At 37.2% G+C, this 23896-nt stretch overlaps 1 protein-coding gene across 5 annotated transcripts in view; it reads left to right on the top strand.

Annotated features, from left to right (window-relative positions):
* The first annotated feature begins 3797 nt into the window (after positions 1-3797).
* Positions 3798-23896, top strand: part of PPP4R4 (protein phosphatase 4 regulatory subunit 4) — a 110457-nt gene continuing 90358 nt past the window's right edge. For all 5 annotated transcript variants that reach the window (XR_012919677.1, XR_012919676.1, XR_012919678.1 and 2 more), the window contains exons 1-2: positions 3798-4063; positions 5595-5668. Coding sequence is in view for 2 of the 5 variants with exons in the window: in XM_012738628.2 (XP_012594082.1) it covers positions 3947-4063; positions 5595-5668 (191 nt within the window). In the remaining 3 variants the exon portion in view is untranslated. The remainder of the gene's footprint in view (positions 4064-5594; positions 5669-23896) is intronic.

Below are 23896 nucleotides of genomic sequence, written 5' to 3'. Positions count from 1 at the left end.
GCGTTTCTTACATCCGCGTTTCTTAGCATCACTCTGACACTTAACTTCTGCCTCCCTCGCTCATGTAATTACATTGAGCTCACCTGGACAATCCAGGATAACCTCCCCACCTGGAGATCCTTAAATTAGTCACATCAAAGTCTCTTTTGCTATGTAAGGTAATTTATTCACAGGTTCAGGGGATTAGGACATGGACATCTTTTGAGAAGCATTATTTTGCCTCCCACAATAATCAGTTGATTCAGTGCTGTTTATTGAATCTTTTGTGAACCTGGGTTCAGAGGACACTGTTCTGGTGACAATAGTAATAGCAAACACTTGTGCCAGGAATTTTTCTAAGCATTGTATGCATATTATCTCATTTAATTCTCACAACGACATTTGTGCTAAGTGCTACTATTATTTCTATCTTAGCGATGAATAAATTGAGGGACACAGAAGTTTAAAGTACCTTGTTGAAGGTAGGAAGTAGCAGAGCATGGATTCAATCCCAGGCAGTTTGGCTCTAATATCCATGTACTTAGCACCATGCTATTGTTAAATGGATAAATGAAGTGGATAAATCTAGCTTCCCTTAGATGTGTGTTTGTGACAAAGTCATATAACTTCTCTGAGCCTCTGTTTCATTATCTGTAAACCTGGAATAGTGGTATATCTTTTCTGCACTTCACAGGGCTGCTGTGAGGGCACACTGAGACAGCAAGCATGAAAGCAGTTCAGATAAGGAAAATAGGGCTCCACGAGTCTTTCTACCACATGTAGAGCCAGGAGTGGGACTCAGGTTTCTTGGCAGCGAGACTGGGGTGGGCTACTTCTACCACAGTGGTAATTAGAGCAATTACAGATTCCAGTCCTCAAATTGAGCATTTTCCTTTCATCAGCCTCCTGCCCTGGAGCAGGCAATGTCAAAGCTATATCTGTGTATTCAATCAATTGTTCATTAACACATTCACTGCCACACTAGAAAAACAAATTATTCCCCTGGGGCCAGGGTGTTTTATTAAAACAAAACAATCCTTTACAATTTGTTTTTTTATTGTTTTCTGTGTGTGTTATATGCTATACAATCCATGTTTTTAGAATTAAATTGTTAATTGTAAGAATTAGAATAGCAACAATTAAGATTTGATGAACCCACTGCAGGGTTTTGCTTCATCATGCCCCAGGCCCAAAACTAGCCTGAGTTAAATATAACTCACATGGCAGTCAATGTGTTAAGAATGTCATCATTCTTATAATATATATAATATATAATAATATAATAGATTATATTGTTACAAGATCCAAATATGAGATAATACTTTTCACCTGGAACAGTGTAAAGTTGCAAGTAATATTTAGTATCATTTACAAATCAAGGGGAAAAGGAGGAGAGTTTCAGAAATTGACAGAGAAGGTAGGCTCAGGAAAACCACTTCCTCAGGTCTTTGTCTCTTTTCCATCCTCATCTCATCATATTTTTGTCCCTTTCCATTTCCCTTCACGCTTTCTTACTAGAGTAGGGATCAGAAAACCTAAATTTTAGCTGTGGGGGTCACCACTGACCACTTTCACTTTGAACTTCAAAGGCAAAAGTGAAGAAAAAGAGCAAAGAGTGGGGAAATTCACTCTACCAGATCTTAGGATGTATACCTAAGCTATAGCAATAAAATCTGCACAGCATTGGCATAGGAACAGGTCTAGATCAATAAAACAGCAACAGGAGCCCAGAAACAGACGTGTGTTTCTGGGAACTTGGCATATGATAGAGATGCCATCACACACCAGAAGGAAAAAGATAGATTGTTTAGTGTGTGCCACTAGTAAAACTGGCTCACTAAGTAGGGATAATAATATCGTATTCCTGTTTGCACTATATGCAAGGTGAATTCCAGATGGATTAAGACCTAACTGTCATAGGCAAAAGTAGAAGTCAAATAGGGGAAAATGTAGGAGAATATTTTGCAATTATTGGTGGGAAAAGATTCTTAAACAAGACCCAAAAATCACACTCCACAAGGCTTTAGCATTTGGCTACATCAAAATTAAAGATTTCTCCTTCATTGTAGGATAGCAAAGACTGAGCTAACAGGATGCATGAAAGATTGGGAGAAATATCTGCAATGTCCAACACTGATGAAGGATTAATGTTCTAATTCATAAGAAACTCCTTCAATTCATTCAAAATCCAGAAGAAAAATAGCTAAAGGATGTAATATGTAATTCACAGAAGGAAAAAAAATCTCAATGGTTCTTAAGTACATGGAAAAATGGTTACTACTACCAATCATCAAAGAAATGCAAATAAAAATTACAATGTGACACTACTGATACCAGATTGATAAAAATTAGGACATTAGAAAATACACAATATTAGTATATAAAGTGGGGAAACGGGTATCTTCCTACTTTTATGTGCCATTGGTGAGAGTGTGAACTGGCAAAGCCATTCTGGAGAGCTACATGACAGAGTGAAACCAAACACTGTAGACTTTGTGACCCAGCAGTTTTATTTCTTTCCTAAGGTCTGTAAAGGACACATCTAATACTTATTCCAGCATTGTCTACGGAACTGCTGGCAGCCTCATCATCCACCATTTGAAGAGTTAGCAAGTAAAACGTGTTAGACACAAATCAAATAACTATTAGTGGTCAGAATTCTTGAACTCCTAGTATATAGAGCCACATGGATAGATCTCTAAGACATTAAGTTGAGGGAAAAACAAGACACAGAATGGGTTCTTAGGACAGTACCATTCATGTATACTAAAATTAGGTACATAAACCATGTCTCTTTCCAGGATATATACAGTAAATGTACTGGGAAATACTTAAACATACAAGAGAGGGTGGATATGGCGGGTAGAAGAAAGGGGAGTGTGGAGAAGGAAGGAGTGGAAAATAAAAATTAAAAGAGAGGGCCCTTGCTGACTCTGAAGAGCTGAAGAGTATGAACAACATCACTGGTGTCCCCAACGTCCAAAAATCGCCCCAATCTCCCTTCTATCGTTTCCTGTTCTTAACAGAACCAAGAGCAAGCGACTCCGCGTGGCTGTCCACAGCAGGGCCTTTCTCCATAAAAGACCTGGGTCCTCTCTCTTCCGCCCCCCGTGCCAGGCACTCGCTTCCTGAACCCCAAGCTCTACCTTGACTGCACTTAAGATTCAGTTTAAGTGTTTCTCCTCCAGGAGGCTTCTCTGAGCGCTGCCCTTCCCAAAATGTCCGCTCCCCCAGGACTGTATTCCCACACACCCCTCCCTCAGGGCTAGAGCTGTGCCAGGGTGACTCGGCGTCCGCAGCCCGCCAGCTGGGGTGGCAGTTGTAGGGATAAACGGGAGGATACTTCAGCAGTGGAAGCCAAACCGCCCTCTCTTCTGCTTCCCCTCTCATTGGCTCTGCCTCGAGCCCATCCCTGCCCACGGTCCCCTTCCCACGGTCCCCTTCCCCGCCCCCTTCCCTGCCCCGCCCCCTTCCCTTTCCCTGCCCCCTTCCCTTTCCCCGCCCCCTTCCCTTCCCCGCCCTCTTCCCCGCCCCTCCGCCCCCTTCCCCGCCCCTCCGCCTCCGCTGGCAGTGGGTGGAAGGCTCTGCGCACGCGCCACAGGGTGGGGCGCGCTCGCTTGGGGGCGGGGCGAGGGGCGAGGAGGGCAGAGGAGCGGGCGCAGAGGGGCGACAGGGGCGCTGCGTCGTTGCGCGGCGGTTGCGTCCGGCCGCGTGCGCGCGGCTCCAGGGAGGGGGCGGGGCCGAGGCGGGCGCTGCTGCGGCTCCCCCGCCCCCGGCCCCGCCCCCGCCGCCCGCCCGTCCCGCCCCCCCCCAGGCTGCGCTCCTCCTCCAGCCGCCCGCCAGCTTCCTCGCTCGGCTCCCGCGGGCGAGAGCGGGAGAAAGTCCTGCTGGTGGGCGGCTGCGGGGCTGCGCGCGTCAGGCATCCCGGGGCCGCTCCGGCCCGGGCAGCGAGGGGGCCCGCCGGTCCATGCATCCGCCGCCGCCAGCCGCTGCGATGGATTTCAGTCAGAACAGCCTGTTCGGCTACATGGAGGACCTGCAGGAGCTCACCATCATCGAGAGGCCGGTCCGCCGGAGCCTCAAGGTGCGCCCCGGGGAGAGAAATTGCCCTCAGGGCGCCCGGCCGGCTGGCCCCGCGCAGCCCGGCGCCGACCCCCGCCCCACTCCGCCACCGTCTCCTCCCCGAGGCGACCCGGGACCCTCGCAGAGTCGGACCGGCCCCTCCGTCCTCCTCCAGTCCCCGGTCGCCGTGTAATCCAGAACTGGCCCCCCCCGGGGCCCCTTCTTCAGCTCAGCCCCGGTTCTTCCACTCTGGATCCCCTACCCTGAAGGACTGGTCCCGACCCATTCCCTGAGCCGTAGCCAGCCCCGCGGCCCCGGACCCTCCTGAGGCGTCTTAGCCGCTCCCCACCTCAGGAACGGCCGAGCCCCTGTCATGGGGCAGCCCCAGGGTCCTACCCCTTCAGGCAGACGTGGCCCCTCAGTTCCGGCCCTGTTCTCCCGCCGCCTGCAGGGGCTGCCCCTCGCAGTCACAGCCCACTTCTCCTCGGTCCTCTCCTCGGCTCCCCCAGCCCTGGTCCCCTATGGTGTCTGGGTTCTGGCCCCGGGACCACCCCTTGGACCACACAGCCTCTCCCCCTCCCCCCACCTCTCTCTGGGACCACCCCAGGTCCCATCCTCACCTCCCATCCTCAGGCCCCCATCAGATCAAGCATGGGTCCTTCTGTTCCCGAGGCAGCCCGGCCTCCCTTCGTTTCCCAACCAGTACCCATTCTCAGATTCATCCTGGTCCCCATCTTCAAAGCCCTGTCGACTCTTTGCCCTCACCCTAAGTCCCCTCACCCCCTTTCCTCCTAGCCCCTCCAGGACTCTAGCTGGGACTCTGCTCCCCATCCCCCTTGAAAGAGTCAACCTTCAGCTTGTTCTCCCCACCCCCACTCTCTCCCCCACCCCGCAGAGTCATCTTCCTTCCAGAGGTTCCAGCTCTCACCGCCGGCAAACCTAGTTTACGGACCCCCCTTTCCCTGGCCATCCTCTTAATAGTTGTTTTAGCTCTTCTCTCTCCCACCTGCCGCAATATCTCCAATCTTTGATTCTCTTTCATCCCCAGAGTTTATTCCCTTCCCTCCCCCACTCCAGATCTTGTCCTTTACGTTCCTACTCGGTTGCAGCCTTCATCCATCCCCTTTTGAACATTTCCTGGGGCAGAAAAAAAATGCTGGGAAAATAACCTTGAGATATTAAAGGTAAAAAGTGTATATGTGTGTATGTATGTATATATACATATATATATGCAACACATATATAAATATTTATTTTATACATGCGTATGAAATTGATTTCAGTATGGTTCTGAAGCCACGATGTGATTCTTCAAGCTGCAATCTGAAAGCTAGAAGAGTAAAAACAAAAAATCCCCCAAAACTCAACCACCCAATTTGAGACATCTGTGGTTGATGTAGCCTAGTATCCTCAGATCCTTGATTAGTTTTCATTGTTAATGCTTAAGGGTGAAACTTTTTCATTAGTCTATACTCATAGAGGGTCGGGGTGGGGTGGGGCACAGAAGACTGACTTGATGATTGTGTGCATAATTTGTATTTTACATTTGACAGACACCAGAAGAAATAGAAAGATTGACAGTCGATGAAGGCCTCAGTGATATTGAAAGGGCTGTCTATCTGCTCAGGTATTTCCTAGTCTTTCTGTGACATTGCTTTTTTTTCCCCCCTGTGACAGCGTGGATGCATGTTTTCTGATATGTCATGTTAGTTATGCTCACATTTACTTAACCACTTGAATGGAGTACTTTCACATGCATAGCACTTAATTCTATTATAAATTAGATTTGAGTATGGACTTATGAATTTGAGAACTGAAATCAAGTAAGATACCTAACTTATAGAATATTGTTTGGAGAAGGAGGAACAGAAGAACTAATGCTTTGATTTAAACATCATCCTCTTTTTCTTTTCTGGCTTTGTTTGGTTTTCCTCACATAAGATTTAGTAAGTTTAGCATTTCTTGGGGGCAGAAAATGCTGGAGGAACAACCTTGAGGTATTAAAGGTAAAAAGTGTGTGTGTGTGTGTGTGTGTTCTTTTGCGTGGATGTCTATGTTAATAGTCACAGTATCCTGTGATTAATTTTAAGTTAATTGTAGAGGATGAATGTTATATGGTATTTATTACATAGAAAAAAATCCACAAATATGATAGTTCAATTTGCTGTTTAGGATATCCTGTTTATATTACTTTTGTTATGTGAACTTTAATTTTGCCTGAGAGGTTTTTAAAATTTAATTGAGCCTGCTCTCATTTAAGTTTCAAACCATCTCACAGGCTCTATAGAATTGCTTAAGGCAAATGGTATTGTAAATATTTACAAGATTTTTATGAACTATTTAAAAAATTGTGTTGTAGATTTAGCATCTTAAAAGCAAGTACAGTGAATATTAATAAACATATTGATGAAAATACCTTAGAAACAGAAAATTTCCTAAGGCATTTGTGTATATTTACTTTAAAAATTTTCCTTAGCTTACACAACATTTTTTCTCCTTCTGACAAATTAGTCTTCACTTCTGTTCTTGTTTTTTAGAATCAGATTTTGAAAACTAGTTTTATTTGTTTACTTCCTAGGATATTTGTAACTTGTCATCCTTGTTTCCTTAGCTCAGTGCCTCCTTGTTCTCCTTTCTTGTTGCCACTCCTGTGTTATTCACTGAATGATCCTATGAAAAAAATTCCCTCTCTAGGACTTCTATTTTCTTAATTATTCTTTAGCCTAATAGTGGAGTCTTGAATTTCTGTTCTTTAGTCAGAGTACCAGCATACTTACCATTTAGACCATTTCCTTTGATAATTCTATCATTTAAAAATGTTTCTGCATCTTGGACTTTATGTTGATGTTATTTTTTCCCCCTTTTGGTCATTTGTGGTTTGCTCTCATCATTTCTACCTATTTATTTAAAAGAAAACTTTTATTTGGGTATGAATGAACAGTATGTGTTTTTGGCGTTTATTAGAGAATAATGAAACTTTTAACCCATTTTATTCCTTAATAATTAACATGTTTTTTATGGTAAACAGTAGTTGTCAGCATTTGCCTTTTCCCACAGTTCTTTTACTTGAAGTAGGTAGACAGTTGATGAACGTTTGGATAAATTTCTTTTAACATACAGCAGTTAATGATTTCAAAAAAGCTCCTATTCTATTGAATTATTTTCTTTAGTATAAACACTGGCTTAGAATTAGGAAATGGAGAATCTTGCTCTACTTACTTGTGATAGCAGACACCTTATTCTAGATATCAGTGATAAGGCTTCTTTTTTAGGAAAGCTTGTTTTCTATTTGCTTTTATTGTTTGTTAGCAAACCAGGTTGTCTAAGTTGTCTTTATTTCCCAGATACAGAACATAAGTTTCACTTAGTTCGGGAACTTACAAAGCCCTTATAGAGACAGATGGGCCATCTCATTCTTAGGAGAGTTTTAAGAGAGATCCGATATCTCCTTTAGTTTCTTGTGGCTTACCTACCTTGAAGGAGGTTTGCAAGGTGACTCAGAAGAGGAACACTAGTTTGGTTGTGTATGGGTTCTCCAGCTGAATTCTTCTTTTGTATTCCTACCATCTCACAATCTCCTATGGGAAAGTGGGATTTCACCTTAAACCAGCTAATGGAGGGATTATGCCAAGACTGCCTGAAAGATTCTTTCTTCCCTGGGATTCAGGGCAGGGAGTGGGATTATTTCATAGACTTGTTCCAAATTTTGCCTCTGTTAAAGCCTCCTCGTCTGCTCTCATGTATTGAGCCTCCTGTTTTAAATGTAATTTATTTCCTTTTTTTCACTTGTACTTTCTAGTGCTATAGAACTTAATACTGAGTTCCTTTTCCCCATTCTGTCAATGATATTCAGGTTTATTTTTAAGTGCTTTACTTTTTCCTCTGTATTGGATATTTAATATTCATATATACATATATATTTTGCTCTGCTTTTGTGTGTTAGATTTGTTTCTTTAGTCCTCTTATTTTGTATATTAAAACTATTTTGGAATATTATGTTAAATTGGAATTCAGAGTCAAATGTGTGTAAGTATCATTAGGAAATGCTTTATATTAGCAAAGGTTCTGATGGCAATCCAGTGTATAAATAAAGCATTATAAATAGCCAGTGAAAAACAAATTATACTGACAAGTCAGTTATTAATGTTATTTTCATTAAAGTTTGGAATGTTATGGTATTGAAATATTTGACACAGATGAATTTGTGGTTTTGCATAAATATGATGCTGATATACCCATCTATGGCATTTAGCACTGGAGCAAAGCAATGACTTTCTTAATAGTCACTTTCCTAATAATCTTATGTGAGTCTTATGTGACTTTCCTAACAGTCACAGCTTGTGTCTCAGTCAAAATCATATCACAGCATCTTTTTCCTGTTCTTGCTCTTCTTTGTGATGTTGGCATATATTTTAGTAATGTACTTAAAATATGTGAATAATTTTATTATAGAAGAGTCCTAAGTATGTATACTGTGCTTTCCTTAAATAAATCTTTTCTCATATACCTCTTATTTTCTACCAGATAAAGTCCAGACCCTCAAGCCTGTAATTTAGAATACTCCATAAGTGACTCCATTTTAGCTGTGCAGTGTGATGTCCCAACAGTCCCTTACTTTTTTTTTTTTTTAACAGCCTTATTGGGATAGAATTCATATTCTATGTAGTTCACCCATTTGCAATATACAGTTCAGTAGGTTTTAGTATATTCACAGAATTATGCAATCATCACCATAGTCAATTTTAGAATATTTCTTCATTCTCCCCAAAATCCTGTACTATTAGCAATTACTCCTCATTTCCTAACTCTCTCAGCCTTTGCGAATCACTCATCTGCTTTCTGACTAAATGGATTTGCCTATTCTGGACATGCCTATAAATGGAATCATATAATACGTAGCTATTTGTGACTGCCTTCTTTCACTTAGCATAATGTTTTCAAGGCTAATCCATATCATAGCATGTGTCAGTATTTTATTTCTTTTTATTGCAGAATAGTATTCCATTTTGGGGATATAACACATTTTGTTTATCCATTCATCAGGTGATGACATTTTGGGTTGTTTCCACTTAATCCTTCACTTTTTGAAGCAGTTATGTTGGCCTCTTCACTGTAATTCAGACACATTGTGTTCATCCTTAATTCTGCTTTTCTCCATCCTGCCTGGAATAATACTTTTTTTAAATTATTTTTTTAGAGACAGGGTTCTTGTGCTGTTACCCAGGCTGGAGTGCAGTGGCATGAACATAGTTCAAGGCTCACTGCAGCCTTGAACTCCTGGGCTCAAGCAATCTTCCTGCCTTAGCTTCTCAAATAGCTGGGACTACAGGCATGCACCACCACCATGCCCAGCTAATTTTGGAATACTCTTTCATTATACAGCTATCCAACATTTACTATCCCCAGGATCCAGTTGTAATCTTGCATCTTTCATAAGGTCTTCCATAACTACTGAAACCACATGGGGTCCAGGTTTCTCTGCATTCCCAGGTTACTTACTTAGTGGCTGCATCCCTCAGGTGGCAATTCATTACTGCTTGACATTTCTTAACTTCTGTGTGTTTGTGTATAACTTTTTTGTTCTTTCTCTTTGTTGTGACAGAAATACACACCACTTAATGGAATGAAGCATATTTAAGATGACCAGAATGCCATATGAATTAAGCAACTTCTAATATTTTTTTTCATAGTGGGCAATAGGATCAGATAGACTTAGGCTATATCCAGTTCTACCATTTATTATCTGTGTGACCATGGACAAGTTACTTATGGTTTTTAAGCCCTGGTTTTCTCATCTGTAAAATGGAAATAATATTTCCTATTTCCCAGAGTGGTTATTTTTTTTCTTTTTTAAAGGCTGGTCAAGTGAAGCAGTGGGACAGAGTGGTTATGTGAGGAGTACTTGGCATGTAATATGTACCCCATTAATGTTAATTTCTTTCTGTCTCCTTTCCCGTTTACCTATTTCCTTGCTACTTAGGTACTCAAGTTACATTTCAAACTTCTAAAGAGGATAATGGTATTAATTTTGCCTTCCAATAACTTAATAAAGTGACAGGCAAAGTATATCAATTGAAGTTTATGATAAATATCCATTAACTTCCTTTGCTAATAGTATATATCAGAAACCAGAATCTTCATAAATTATAATTAAGCTTTTTATAAGTGACAGAAAGGTCAGCCTGTTTATTTATATTTTCTTACCAAATGACCTTATCTTAAGTAATATTTGCTATTTATACATTAAATCTGTTAGTTGGTTAATGTACCTAACCTTTTATGTTGCTTACTTTTTTTTTTTCCTGCAAGGCAGAGCAGAGGTGGGATGTTGCTTACTTTTAAAGTCACTTGTGACTTTTAAAATATTTTTCACTTTGTGCTGTGAGTTTTAAAACATTTTGCATTTTGCCTTCTTGGGACAGTCAGATAAAGTGCATCTTTTTTTTCTTTTGGATATGGGGGTCTCTATGTTGCCCAAGCTGGAGTGCAGTGGCTATTCACAGGTGCAATTATGGTGCACTACAGCTTCAAACACCTGGGCTCAAGCAATTCTCCTGCCTTAGCTTCCTGAGTAGCTGGGACTTCAGGCACATGCCACTGTGCCTGGTCATAAAGTGCATCTTTAATCAGGAACTTTTCCCCTTTTTCTTTCTTGGCCCATTTTGTTTTTTATAAGAGTAAGTGCGTCCCCTAGTGGTATAACAGAGTGAGAGTTCTGCAGTCATATCAGTGGATGTAAAAAGGTAAGTGTGAACTGGAGCTGTGGCTAATCACATCTAAGAAGTCTGGCATCTCTCATCTTGTGGTCAGGACTAGAATGGGGCCACAGCAAAGCTGTAGGGAGAACTCTGGTGGTTAGCTTTGCTACTCAGCCAGCTTTTGATTGTTCTTTTAAAATACCTATCCTGTTTGCTATCCAAAAGTGAAAAATTGTGTGAAAAACTTTGTAGACCCTTATTTTTAAGACCTATTTCCTCACATTTCTTTTACTTTTATTATTGATTTCTATTTTTGATGCCTTCCACCTTTTAGTACTGGGCCTCCCTGCAAAGGATAACTACTCTCCTGACTTCTAACACCATGGGTTGGTTTGCTTGATTTTGAACTTATTTTTATATAGTAGCAACCGTAGTATGCACTTTTTTTCCTAACTTTTTTTCTTACCATTTAAAAAAAGAGATTTATCCATATTGTTGCATATTGAGCAGTAATTATTCACTTTCATTGCTGTATAATATTCCATTATATGAATGTACTACAATTTATTTATTCTGCTGATGTACATTTGGCTTGTTTCCAGTTTTTGGATTAAGAATAATACTGTTATAAACATTCATGTACAAGTTTCTTGGTGAATATCTGTATGCATTTCTTTTAGGTATCTTAATAGAAGTAGAATGCTTAATAGAAGTAGATTGCTCATGGCACATGCCCATATCCAGCTTAAAATATACTGCTAAACAGTTTTCCAAAGTGCTTTTACTAATTTATACTTCTGCCAATAATGTATGGTCCCAGCCTATATTTTTAAGGAAACGAAAGTGACAAACTTTCTAGCACATAATTTCTACCATCTTAGTAATGTAGTAACTAGCTACATAGTTAATAGCCTTTAGATGTTTCTGTTTTTCTGTGCATAATTTACTTACATCATCTAACTTTTTTCTTTCCATACAAGAAGGGAGTTACAGGTTTTTACAATAAATGTTCATAGGGCTAGACTGTTGGTTAGAAAACTCTTGGCTATAAGGTTGTCTTTTAGGAGATGAGGTATTTTGTGTATTCTTTTTTCTTTAAAAAAGAGAAACAAAGTGGATGTTGGAGTCCTTTACCTGTTTTGGGGAGTACCACCCCCAGTCCATGTACTTCTAATGATTCTAAGAGGTCCCAATTTTAAAAAATTGTCCAAGTTGTCATCCTCTGTGAAGATAATGTACAAATGACTTGGCTCTCCACATAAAAATTGCAGGCATATTCATTTTTGTTTTTGAGGACACAGGGATCACTGTTTAATGTATTAAGAGGAGTATATAATGGATTTCAGCTGTATAGCTTCCATTATTGCTAAGGCCAAATGACTTAAGTTGTTGGCAAACCCTGAATTCTCTGTTTTGGAAAAGTACTAGCTCTCTGAATATAAGGGGTTTGGAGATTATGTCCCATCTCTATTTCCTTGTCATTTGTAATGAGAACAACCATGGGAGGCATCTGTTTCTTTTTTCCTACATACTGAAGCTTGAGAAGGCTCTCTCTGTGATATCAGTAGAAAGCAGAAAATGCTTTCATGGGATCTGTAGGAAAAGCTTAAAAATAAAAAGTAAACTATTAAAAGTGACCCATATAGTGTCATTGAAAAGACCTGTAACTTAATAACATGCAGTTATGAGAGAGTTGAGCAAAATTTTCATCTTGTTTGGTTATTTAAAATACTTATAAATTTCTATGGTAAAATAATATTTCATAATATAAAATAATAAAATATATTAAAGTGAATCTATAAAATATAAGAAAATATATCAATACAGTAATATTAAAATGAATGGTTGTACAGATTTGAATGGATTAAGTTATGTAACTACAATGTAATCATAACATGTATATGTATATATTACAGGTTTATGTATATGTACGTATATATTTGTTTTCATGAACAATGAACTCATGTTAACACCCTTGGGAAGAAGCTAAGCGAGACAGAGGAAGATTGGGTTTTGTCCTAAATCATAGCTAATTAGTTCCCAATAAAAAGTGGGAATTCTATTATTTGGCTTCCAGTCTTATTAAGTTGAATTATACAGTGGTTTCTTAGTATTTGCATTAACAATTAAAGTGATGCCTATATCAAGTGGTAAAATTTATATAGCTTTCTTAAAATTAGGGTTACATGCAGAGAATTAAACCATGGAATAAAGTCCAATGATCGTTTAAATCTGTATAGCTTTCAACTTGGATATTTTGGTTATTTTAGTATCTTTCATTGACCATGTTGGCCATCAAATGTGGGAAGCATAGAGAAAGTGTTCAGACTTAGTTCTTCATAGTCACCACTTTTGGCTTATACTGGTATGTGGTGATCATGTTAGAAATAATTGCAAAATCTATTATATCCTTGTGTATGGATGTGCCCTATAATGTAATTTCTCTCCAGTCAGAGATGTTAATAATAGTATTAATAGTTGCTTTACAATAAATCATATGAATTCAGGTTAAAACCTACAAAATATTTATTAAGTACTTATTTGCTAGGCATCTCCTGGGGAATGGATGGTATTGTACCAGCAGATACTTGTATTCAAGAAAGTTGTTTAAGGAAAAAAATGCATTTTTCTTAAAATTTCAATGTATTAATAATAGAGGTCATCCCCAATTAGCAAGTATAATGAGCATTGAATATCAGTATGTTGTGTTGGAAATACTCTACATTAAGACAGATCCAGATTTATTCTTGGAGGCTAAGTCTTGCTCATTTACTTACTGAGAGACTCTGGGTAAGTTGCTTACCTTCTCTGAGCCCAAGTCTAACATGGGAACAATAATAGCTACATTATAGGCTTATTGAGAAGATTAGAGGAAATGTATGTAGAAGGCATAGGCATAGTGCTCCGTACAGAGTTGTGTTTCAGTAAAGGATAATTATCTCTTAAATCATCTGTTTGCAATTCAGAACATATTTTACTTTGGATGTATAGGAAAATGCCCATCTAGAAACTCCATTAATTATAAAATTTTCTCTCCAGATTAGTTTTCTAGATTGGGCCACCAAAACTCTTACCCCTCCATCCCATTTTTGGAAAATAACTTATTGAGGTATAATTTAAATAAAACAAGTATACAGTTTGAGTTTTGACAAATGAACATGAACCAGCACAAAATAGAGAACATTTTTGTCACCCCCCAAAAGTCACTGGTGTCCTTTTGCAGTTAATTCCCCACCCTGACCGTAGGCAACTGTTGATCTTTTTGTCACTATAGAATAATTTTGCCTGTTAGGGAATGTAGACATATGTTTTTATATTTCTTGGATAAATGGCTAAGAAAAGAAATCTGGGTTATATGGTACGTATATTTTTTTCAATTTTTTCAGCTGTATTGAGGTATAATTGACATCTAACAAATTTCACATATGTAAGCTATGCAGTTCAATGAGTTTTGACTTATGTGTACACCTGTAAAACCATCATCACAATTCAGATGATAAACATATTTATCACCCTTAAAAATAACTTTGTGTTCCCTTGTCATTCCTCTCTCCTTCCCCTGAAAACCTCCATTTCAGGCAATCACTGATCTGCTTTCTGTTAGTATAGATTAGTTTGCACTTTCTAGAATTTTATAGAAATGATTCATACAGTGTCTACTCTTTTATCTGGCTTGTTTCATTCAACATAATTATTTTGAAGTTCATCTGTGGTGTTGCGTATATCAATAGTGTCCTTTTTTATTATAGATAATTATTCCATTTTATGGTTACAACACATTTTGTTTATCCATTCATCAGTTGATGGACATTTGGGTAAATTCCAGTTTTTTGCTATTACAAACTTAGTGTCTAGAAACATTCATTTACAGATCTTTATGTGAACATGTGCTTTCTTTCCTCTCTGGTAAACATTTAGGAGTGGAAAAGCTGGGTCATGTAGTAGGTGTATGTTTACTTCTTTAAGAAACTACTAAACTGTTTCTAAAGTGATTGTACCGTTATACATTTCTGCCAGCAGTATATGAGGTATATGAGAGTTTGAATTGCTCTGTATACTCAAGAACACTTGGTATGATCAGTGTTTTTAATTTTAAGCCATTCTAGTGGTATGTGGTGATATTTTATTGGGTTTATAATTTGTTTTATCGATTATAGAATATTGAAGTCTCCAACTATAATTGTGAATTTGTCTATTTCTCCTTTCAAATCATTTTTTACTAGTACATAAAATCCTAAACAATTATAGTATGTTGAAGCTCTGTACTTAAGTGTGTATACAACTGTTAGGATTGTTGTTTTCTTGGTGAATTGACCCTTTATCATTATATAATGTTTATCCGTTGAAATATTCTTTTTTTGAAACCTAATTTATCTAACATTAGTGTAGTCACTCCACTTTTCTTTTGGTTAGTGTTTACACAGTATAACTTTTACTGTCCTTTTACTTTTTTGTAAATACATTTTTTAGTTTGGAATAATTTTAGATTTTCAGAAAAGTTGCCAAGATAGTACAGAAAATTCCTGTATATCTTTCACCAGTTTTCCCTAAAGCTAACATCTTACATAACCATGGTACGTTTGTCAAAACTAAGAAATTAATATTGATATATCACTATAAACTAAACTGCAGACTTTATTTGGATTTCATCAGTTTTTTCACTAATATCCTTATATTTCTGTTTCAAGATCTAATCCAGAATACCACATTGTATTTAGTTGTCATGTCTCCTTAGTCTTCTCTTGGCTGTGACACTGTCTTAATCTTTCCTTGTTTTTCATGACCTTGATAGGTATTTTGAAGAACGTCCCTCAACTTGGGTTTGTCTGATTTTTTTTCTCTTGACTAAATTGGGGTTAAGGGCTTTTGGGAAAAGTACCATAGAAGTGAAGTGCCTTTCTCATTCCATCATATGAGGAGGTGCATGCTAAAAACAATGATTCATCTCCAGTAATGCTAATCCTGATCGAAGGTAGTATCTGCCAGGTTTCCCCAATATAGGAGTGATGAGAGAGGACTTCTCAGCCTTTCCTGATCTTATGGGGAAAGCATTCAATAGCTCACCATTAAGTATGATGTGACTGTGGTTTTTTATAGATATCATTAATTTTTCTCTATTCCTAATTTGCTGATAATTTTTATTATGAATGAGTTTTGAATCTTGTTGAATATTTTTTCTGAATCTATTGATATTATATGATATATAGCTTTTCTTAGTCTTTTAATATAATGAATTATACAGATCAATTTTTGAATGTGAACTAACCTTGCATTCTTGGAGTGAATCCTACTTAGTCATGATGTATTAGTCTTTTTATATGTTTCTGGACTGTATTTGCTACAGTCCAGACTGTATAAATACAGACTGTATTTTGTTGAGGATTTTTTTCATTTATGTTAATGAGAGATTTTGGTCTATAATTTTCTTGTTAAGTCCTTTGCCTAGTTCTGGGGTAATGCTCATAAAATGACTTGAGAAGTGGTTTTATATGTTCTGGAAGAGGTTGTATAGAAATGGTATTATTCCTGTCTTAAATGTTAGGTAGAATTCACCCATTAAACCTCTGGAGCTGGAATTTTCTTTTTGAAAGGTTTTTAACAAAAAATTCAATTTCTTTAATAGATATAGGGCTATTAAGGCTATTTCTTCTTGGGTGAGTTTTGATAGTTTGTGTCTTTCAAGTACTTACTGTATTTCATCTAAGTTATCGAATTTATGGGCATTGAGTTATGTGCTATGGTAGTATTCTTTTATTATCCTTAAATGTTTGTACGATCAGTAGTGATATCCTCTTTTTGGTTCCTTATATTAGAAAATTGTGTCTACACAAATTTTTTCTTGGTAAGCATAGCTAGAGGCTTTTCAGTTTTATTGATCTTTCAAAGAATGAGCTTTTGATTTTATTAATTTTCTGTAATGATTTTCTATTTTCAGTTTCATTGATTTTTGTTCTAATCTTTATTATTTCCTTCCTCCTGTTTGATTTGCATTTAGTTTTCCCTTCGTTCTTTAGTTTCTTAAGGTGGAAGCTTAGAGTACTGATTTTAGTTCTTTCTTCTAGTCTAATATATTCATTGAATGCTATAAATTTGCTCTAGTATTGCTTTAGCTGTATCCCACAAATTTTGATATGTTGTATCTTCATTTTCATTTAGTTGAAAAAATTTTTTTATTTCCTTTGAGACTTCTTTGACTCATGGGTCATTTAGAAGTATGTTTAATTTCCAAATACCATGTTTCCTCAAAAATAAGACCTACCCATAAAATAAGCCCTAGCAGGATTTCTAAGCATTTGTGCAATATAAGCCGTATCCCAAAAATAAGACCTAGTGATGGGTATGGCTACTCAGTGTATCTGCACAACCCATGCATTTCGTCGCAGAGCAGTAAAGAAGATGAGCAACCCTTCTCATCTGCCCCATGAGAGCTCTATTGCTCGACATGAGAGATTGGGGCCAATAGTTCTAAAGGAAATAGAGTTGCAAGAAATTCAAGATGGAATTCGGGGTTTGGAGAGTTATGATGATGTTCCAGAAGAAGACAACTTAACTATATTTGAATAAATGTAGATTGTTGTACCGTGCTTAAAAAAAAATACCACATCCCCTGAAAATAACCCCTAGGGTGTCTTCTTGAGGAAAAATAAATATAAGAACCTGTCTTATATTATAAGATAATTATAAATTATCTTATTAAAATTATTAAAATTATCTTATTAAAATTATAAAATAAATATAAGAACCTGTCTTATATCTCAAAAACACAGTATTTGAGGACTTTCTAGATATCTTTTTGTTGTTAATTTTTAGTTCCATTATGGTCTGAGAATGTACTTTGATTTCTGTGACTTACTCCTTCATTATAGTTCTGATTTCGTTTCCTACTGTTCTCTTCTTATGGTGTATACTCCAGCCATCCTTGCTATTCCTTAAACACACCAAGTTCACACTTATGTCATGGCTTTTGCACTTGATGTTTTCTCTGCTTTTAATATTTTTCCATCAGATACCTGTATTGCCAGCTTCATCATTTCCTTCATATCTTTACTCAAATGTGGGTTGCCTGCTAATCTCAGGTAATGACACCAGCATCTACTTAATGTCACAGATTAAAAACCTGAGAGTATCTGAAATTTTTCCTGTTCCTCATCTCTGATATTTAAGCATATTAAGTCTTTCTTTTACAAAATAGGAACATTCGCAAGATATCCATAGTTTTTTGATATACATATTAAAAAATAAACATTTAGTCAAGATGATTTTCAAATACTTGATTAGCAAAAAGCTGCTGGTGGTAGGGGAAGGTTAAAATTAAATTTTTACTTTGGAAAACACTTATTTCTTCTTTTGGTATACTAGTGAATAAATAGATGTAGCTTCATTTCTTTTTCTCCAGAAAAATTATTTCTTAATGTTCCAAGACAGTGTAGATCTTATTGGTTTATCTTTTGTAATTATATTTCCTTAGACATTTGTGTACTTGAAATTTGCTGAGAGCATATCTTTAGTCTCACCACAAAAAAGTAAGTATGTGAGGTGATGGATATGTTCATTAGCTTGATTATAATAATCATTTCACAATGTTTATGTATATCAAAACATCATGATCACTTTGTACCCCATAAATATATACAATTATAATTTGTCAATTTATAATAAAAATGGCAAGAGACCTCCTAACATATTGTACATTTTGAATATATACAAATTTTATTTGTCAATTATACCTCAATAAAGCTGAAAAAAATTTTTTTCTTTTAGGATAGCTAGAGGACTGGTAATTCATATATTGCTGAAAAGAATGAGAATGTCTAAAACAATTATTATAAAAGACATCAGGGAGAAAATTGACTTCTCTTAAAGAAGAAAATATTTAAAAAATCAAGAAAATATATATGTATGAAATTAATTTAAATGAATAGTTTATTTAGGATCCCATAAGAGATTGTATAGGACCAGCACTTTTTAAAAAAATCAGATTCTTGCCTTATGGAGATGATGCTTTGACCCTGACAATAACTAGTTGTTTGACTTTGAAGAAGTTCCGTGATCTCTATAAATGTTTCTTCATTGTCACAATGTGAAGGAGACAAATTTCTAAGGCCCTCTTTAGCTCCAGCATTCCATTGTATTCTATTTTATCCTGTCCTTTTTATTAAAGAAAAGAAATTATTATTTCACACAGATTTGATAGATTGATTTTTGATTGATTGATGAGCTTTTTAAGTACTATTATTGATTTGTATTACATTTCTTCTGATTGTGCCCCATTTATAGTAGTAATCAGTCAGATGAGCAGATAGGCACCACAATGTATTATTTGGGACTCTCTTTCTGGGTCACATTATCCATTCTACATTTTAGTCATGGTCTCCATGACGTGATTTCCAAATCTGTGGCTGTAGCCTTGGCCTTTTCTCCTGAACTTTGGAGCAGGCCTGCTTGCTGGCTGCCTCCACCAGGATATCTCCACCAGAGTGTCCTGCTGGCTTTTCAAATTTGGTGTTCCTGAAACAGAATTCATCACTTTTTTTCTAGATATGCCTCTACTTGTTATTGGAGCCTGATCATCTTTTTAAATCATACTGGAGGGAAACCTGGGAGTAATTTTATACTGTTTTTTTTTGTTCTCAGTATTCTAAGTACTCAGTCTTTGTTGTCTAACAAATTCTGTGCTAGGCATAAAGCCTTACTAGGTTGTGTTGGAGAATCCAGAACCATGCTTTGTACCCAGCAGTTCCTGAGTAAATACTTCCTGAATGATTGAACATACCAGCCCATCTGTCTTCTCTAGATTAAATAATTAGGTTCTTTCCCCTTCCTGTGATAGCTACTTATCACCTCTTCTTCCTGTAGGTACCAGGGATTTGGTCTGCTTTTATCTCTTTTTTACAGCTGTTGGTTACTATTCTATTTTCCCTTCTGAGTTTTTCTCTTGCTGGGTTGGCAGTATGTCTTCTTAGCTAGCCCCTTTCCCCTGCTCTGTCCTAACATAGCTGTATGTTTTAAAAAGTATTTTTAGAGGATTTTTACTGCTGTTTGTTAGTGGGGAAATAGAAAGGCTAGTTAAAAAAAAATGACAAGGAGGAGCTTACAGTGTTTCCAGAAATCTTCCAAATTTATGTAGTTATTTCTGAACTTATATTTTGCATTCAATATTCTTGCTATAGCTCATATATTTAGGACAGACTTTGGTAATCTTCCCCTTTACTCTTTGCAAAATACTTTAGAGCAGTGATTTTCAACTTTTTTGTTGTTTTTTTTACCATGACCTTACCATGTAAGGAATACATTTTAAATTGGGACCCACATATACACACACATGTTGGTGTGCACATGTATCAATGTATAAAACCGAAACTAAAATTTCACAATAATTATCCTCCCTTATAGGTACAGTATATATAATACAGTGAAAATATACCAAAGCTAACATCAAATGTAATCTTGTTTGTATTGAACTACAATGTGGAAAAAATCCAAAATAAACAATACAAAAAAACCAAGGATTTATTAATGCCACAGGTATGCTTGCATCTTGGTAACTTGATTCTACTCCAGGACAATTGAGGATCATATTCATTGTGTTATACTGTTGTAAAATTTGCTCTGGAATGAGGAAGAAAGAGAGGTTGAAATAATTCCAAGATGTGTGGCTGAGGAGTCAGAGGGCTGTTTATACCTCCGTGGGTATAAAGAGGAAAAGTGAAAATGAGCTCAATTTTTTTTCAGGCAAATTTTGGACCATTCATTCATTGATTCATTAATTTTTAGTTGATGCATAATAATTGTACATATTTATGGGATATGGAGTGATATTTCTGTATATACAATGTATAATGATCAAATTAGGATATTTATTAGCATATCCATCACCTTGAACATTTATCAGTTCTTTGTGTTATGAACATTCCAAAATCCTCTCTTCTAGCTTTTTGGAAGTAATACACTAAATTGTTGTTAATCATATTCATCCTTTGGTGCTATAGAACACTAGAACTTATTATTCCTATCTAGCTATATTTTTGATATATAAAATTGAAGACCCATTCAAAGGCGTTGCTCTCTGTATAACTAGTGGTACAGATTTAATCAAAAGAGGAGTTTGTCTCCTCACAATGAGCATGAAACTTCTGCATACTATGTTGACATGATATTGATTGTAAAAGACACTTAGTAAACATTATCAGTAAAGAATTTATTGTAACATGAATATTCTTAAATAAATCACGTGCATAACTCTTGCAAAACTATCAATTTAGAGACCTTTTTAGGCTGACAGTTAATCCAATTCTTATAATGAAGAAACTATGATCTGAGATGATGTGATGGCTATAGGTTATAGACTTAGAAAGCATAGGTTGGAATCTGGCTCTGATCTTGACTAGTTGGATTACTTTGGGTGAGTCACTTCTTTTTCTGGGCCTCAGTTTCCTCAACCTTAAAGTAGGGTTAGAAATATATTGCTTCTATATTGTGAAGACTAATGTGATGATGTATGTAAAGTGCCTTGTCTATCGCATACTAGGCCCTTAAATGTTAATTTTTCTTTTACCTTTCCTTTGGTCTTATTAAAAATATACCTTATCCCTCTCTACGATCCTACATGTGATGACTATAATCAGGTTTGAATAGTTCTCTAACCATATAATTAATATAATAATTAATGCAATGAATTTTTTTTTTTTTTTGAGACAGAGTCTCGCTTTGTTGCCCAGGCTAGAGTGAGTGCCATGGCATCAGCGTAGCTCACAGCAACCTCAAACTCCTGGGCTCAAGCAATCCTTCTGCCTCAGCCTCCCGAGTAGCTGGGGCCACCATGGCCGGCTAATTTTTTCTATATATATTAGTTGGCCAATTAATTTCTTTCTATTTATAGTAGAGACGGGGTCTCGCTCTTGCTCAGGCTGGTTTCGAACTCCTGACCTCGAGCAATCTGCCCGCCTCGGCCTCCCAGAGTGCTAGGATTACAGGTGTGAGCCATCGCACCTGGCCTGCAATGAATATTACTATATTGTTCTTAATATAATATAATTAAGGCAATGTTTTAAAGATTTAACATTATTAAGGATTGGATTTCATAGTACTAACATATGGAAATGTGCCATATTTGAAAAATTACTGATGTTATTCATTAGTATTCAGTATTTTTTGCTCTAGATTCTTGAGTCCCTCAATCAGTATCTTTTTAAAGAAGGTTTTGTCTTTCTTGGAAGGTTAATTTTCTAAGGTAATCATTTAACTTACTTTGTTTTATTCATTAAAATAAACTTTAATATGGCCGGGCGCGGTGGCTCACGCCTGTAATCCTAGCACTCTGGGAGGCCGAGGCGGGCGGATTGCTCAAGGTCGGGAGTTCGAAACCAGCCTGAGCAAGACCCCGTCTCTACTAAAAAAATAGAAAGAAATTAATTGACCAACTAAAAGTATATATACAAAAAATTAGCCGGGCATGGTGGTGCATGCCTGTAGTCCCAGCTACTCGGGAGGCTGAGGCAGGAGGATCGCTTGAGCCCAGGAGTTTGAGGTTGCTGTGAGCTAGGCTGACGCCACGGCACTCACTCTAGCCTGGGCAACAAAAAGTGAGACTCTGTCTCAAAAAAAAAAAAATAAATAAATAAACTTTAATAATTTGAGTAAATAAATAAATATCAGCTATGCAAAGTTTCATTGTGAACTCAAAGCAAGGCCTGTGGAGCATCTGCTTTATTGTTATAAATTCAAGAAGTGTCAACAGCTTATGTATCATATTTTGAATTTCTAGTGAGAGCTGTAAGGTGTAGGATCACTGGCTCTTTATAAATACAAGTCATTTAATACCCTACACATAGCTGAACAGTAGCCAAACTTGAGTTCTCAGATACAGTAGTGACTGACTATGTCATGTCATCATATTTGGATACCATCTGTTCCTTCTCATCTGCCTTTTCCAATTGGTTTAGGACTAAATAAACTATGAGAATATCCAGGCAAGGAAAAGAGATAGGACTTTTTGCTATATAGTCAAAATCTACTCCATTAGATTTTAAGTTCTTAGATGGTATGAGAAAGGTACAAGAATAGAGAGAGATAATATTGTTAGTGTCTAAATCTGTTCTAACATGAGGCTTATTCTTTGTGGGGAAGGGCAAAGGTTTTGTAAACTAGCGCACATGGCCTCCTTTTGACAGGCCCAAGATAGTGTTTCTGAAAGTGCTTTAGGCAGTATCATATACTAAGAATTACTGGACCTTTGTTGATTGCTACAAATTGGCTATCATTTTGTGTTTTCAGCATCATTGAGAACCAGCTTTTTTCCTTTTTGAAGTGATATGTTTTTAAAAGCATTAAGCAGCACAGTTATACATTTTCTCTAGCAGTGCTGTATAATTTAGGAGCAGGAGTGGGATGGAAAAAGCAGATGGTTGGGTTTGGTATTGTCTGGATGCACAGTTAGTAAGGGAGTCAGTGTCACGTAATGGTTATTAGCATGGGTTTGGGAGTTGCACAGGCTGGATAACTTTGGGCAAGTACCTTTATCTTTCTAAGCTCCAATTTCCACATCTATACAAGGGAGTAATAATAGTATCTACCCACCTTTGTAAGATTATTGTGAGCATTAAATAAGATGAATGCAAATAAAGTGGTCGTCAGCACAAATCCTGGCATATAGTTTTAAGGCACTATTTTGATTTTGTTGTTACTAGGATCAGGGGAATTGAAGAAGTAAGGTTATTAGTGAGAGTCTAATTGAAATGATAGGGAGGTTCAATCTGGCAAGGAAGAAAGTGAAACTAGAAGGAATATTAGAAACTGGAGAATAAGAAGATATTAAGATATTAGAGATGTGATGAGGGTAGGAAATGGGCTTAATAATAGAAAAATGGAAACATAAGAGTTTATGGCCAAGAAGTGAGATCACAGAGTTTGAGATTATGTAAGTGGAGCATTTCCAGGTAATAAGATTCAGCCTTTGACAATAGGAGTAGGTGGCTGATATGAAGTGGAGACATATTCATTTTATATCAACAAATATTTATGAAGCTCTAACTGTGTACTGCTGTGGTAGGCACTGGAGAATGTGAAATTTGGGCAAAACATCCTTGGATTAGAGGAAGTTAGAAACCAGCTATTGGTCACTTACTTGAATGGTGAAGTTTACTATCACAATGCCAAAA

The sequence above is a fragment of the Microcebus murinus genome, chromosome 6, assembly GCF_040939455.1.
Source record: "Microcebus murinus isolate Inina chromosome 6, M.murinus_Inina_mat1.0, whole genome shotgun sequence".
Taxonomy (NCBI): Eukaryota; Metazoa; Chordata; class Mammalia; order Primates; family Cheirogaleidae; genus Microcebus; species Microcebus murinus.
This window is presented reverse-complemented; position numbering and strand designations above follow the sequence as displayed.